The sequence below is a fragment of the Acanthamoeba castellanii genome (genome assembly GCF_000313135.1).
Source record: "Acanthamoeba castellanii str. Neff unplaced genomic scaffold scf7180000084628, whole genome shotgun sequence".
NCBI classification, from domain to species: Eukaryota; Discosea; order Longamoebia; family Acanthamoebidae; genus Acanthamoeba; species Acanthamoeba castellanii.
Window position 1 is genome coordinate 9,833 of NW_004457331.1, and position 1,870 is coordinate 11,702.

Here is a 1,870-nt window from a genome sequence, read left to right on the forward strand (position 1 = left end):
TACCGAGTCGTGCCGCTTCAGCCGAGATGAGCTCCGCTGTCCTTCTTGGCACCTTGTGGGGCGAGAGAGATGATCGGTCAGTACCGGGCGACACACACACACAAAGCTGGAAATCAATGAACGTGGGAGAGCACACGCACCGGAGATGTCAAAGACGACCGAGCTGAAGTCGCGGCTCACCATGGTGGGCATCTTGAGGTCGAAGTACTTGGAATAGAGCTGGCTGGGACGAAGAACCTCCATCAGCGCCTCCTCGCTCAGCCCTGCTCCCGCCCCCAGACCACTCGCACCGCCGTTGATGAGCAACAAAGGCGCAGTCATTGCATCAATGTGAACAATAACTCATCGTACCCGCGTTCTTGACCATAGCGAGGCTGTTGGCGAAGGTGACGATCTCGCCCAGCACGATCTGGTTGAGCGCCAGCTTGAGGGTGGTGGCCCGCCCGATGTCCTCGCTGATGTGGCGCGGCGTGCCGAACGCGGCAAACATGTCCTTGAGCTGCTCGAACTGCTCCGCCGTCGAGCCCACCAGCACCTGTTCGTTGGGTTCATTAGGTTTGTGTCGTGTAGGCGGTGCTTGCGTTTTGTACCTGCAGGGCACCCTGCTGGGCCACGGGGGTGGCGCCGAGCACGGGAGCCTCTACGAAGGAGGCGCCGAGGGCGAGCACGTCGCGTTGGAAGCGTTGGTTGTCGGCCGGGGCGACAGTGGCGCAGTTGACCAGGGTGCGCCCGCGCAGCGCTTCGCGCACGGGGCCGGAGTCGAGAATGGTGGCCTGCACCGCGCCAGCGTCAAACAGCATCGCCACCACGACGTCGGCCGCAGCCACCGCCTCCTCCACGCGGTCCACCACCACCGCACCAGCTTCTCTGCATGCACAGCAGCCGGTACAAATAACAATAAAAATAGATGCATCGATGGTAAGAAGCGAGGTGGGAAGAGGAGGGCGCACTGCAGTGGGAGGGCTTTGTCCTTGGTGCGGTTCCAGACCCACACCTGGTGGCCCTTCTTCAGCAGGTGCTCAGCCATTGGGTAGCCCATCGCCCCTGCACACACACATCCTCAGCAACGTACAGCGAGCGGCAGGAGAGCAGGAGGCGGCTATGGGCCTAGGGTACCAACACCCAAGAACGCCACACGCAGTGCCATGACCGGTTGTAGATTGCACTCAAATACAAGACATGGCTACCATACCACAAAGAAAATAAATCAGGCCATGGGGAAACTGTCGGAAATTCAATTTCTTTAGAGCTTCTGTGGCCCAGTAATGGAAATGATTTGGAATCCTGCGCCCGTACGGTTGAAGTGGCGGGGGAGTGAAGGCTTTCTAAAAATCACACTATTTTTATTTATATTCAGCATTTAATTTTTGTTTTGGGTTTAGCATTTTCTTGGTTCTTCTTCGCTGGCCTTTTCGACGGAGAGCCGACAGCGCACGAGACGGTCTCCCGCAACGAGTTGCATCTGAGAAGGTAACAACCCATCTATCGCCACGCGGTGAGCTCCGTATGAGATGAGGACAGGAACGGAATCGGAGGATCACGTGCGAACCCGAAATTGAAAATTTTGTCATTTCATCGCTTCACATCTTCATTTCTTGGACCATTGCGGCCCTTCTCTTTGTTACCATACTTATTCCAACGTTGTCACAGATCCCGATGACTTCTCGTGATGAAGGCTATGGCGTGAATGGCCTGTCCAAGCCGGCCACCAGTACGCGCAATGCATTGTTATTAGTATATTATTGTTTATTATTACTTTTAAAATAATTACTATTTTTGCTCTGCTTTGACTGTCGGGGCTGTGTAGTGGTGCGGCGGACGGGCAGCATTCAGGACGGGACCAACTACAATGAGGACAAGGAGCCGCTGG

The 1,870-nt window shown here is 55.8% G+C and overlaps 1 protein-coding gene across 1 annotated transcript; it reads right to left on the minus strand.

The window, feature by feature from the left end:
* Positions 1 to 17: 17 nt before the first annotated feature.
* Positions 18 to 1,039, minus strand: ACA1_341790 (phosphogluconate dehydrogenase (decarboxylating), NAD binding domain containing protein; the record flags this gene model as incomplete). The annotated part of the gene is made up of 5 exons (XM_004335670.2): positions 18 to 52; positions 141 to 263; positions 352 to 535; positions 591 to 867; positions 951 to 1,039. The coding sequence occupies 5 exons, from the start codon at positions 1,037 to 1,039 to the stop codon at positions 18 to 20; spliced, it is 708 nt and encodes a 235-aa protein (XP_004335718.1).
* Between the last annotated feature and the right edge of the window lie 831 nt (positions 1,040 to 1,870).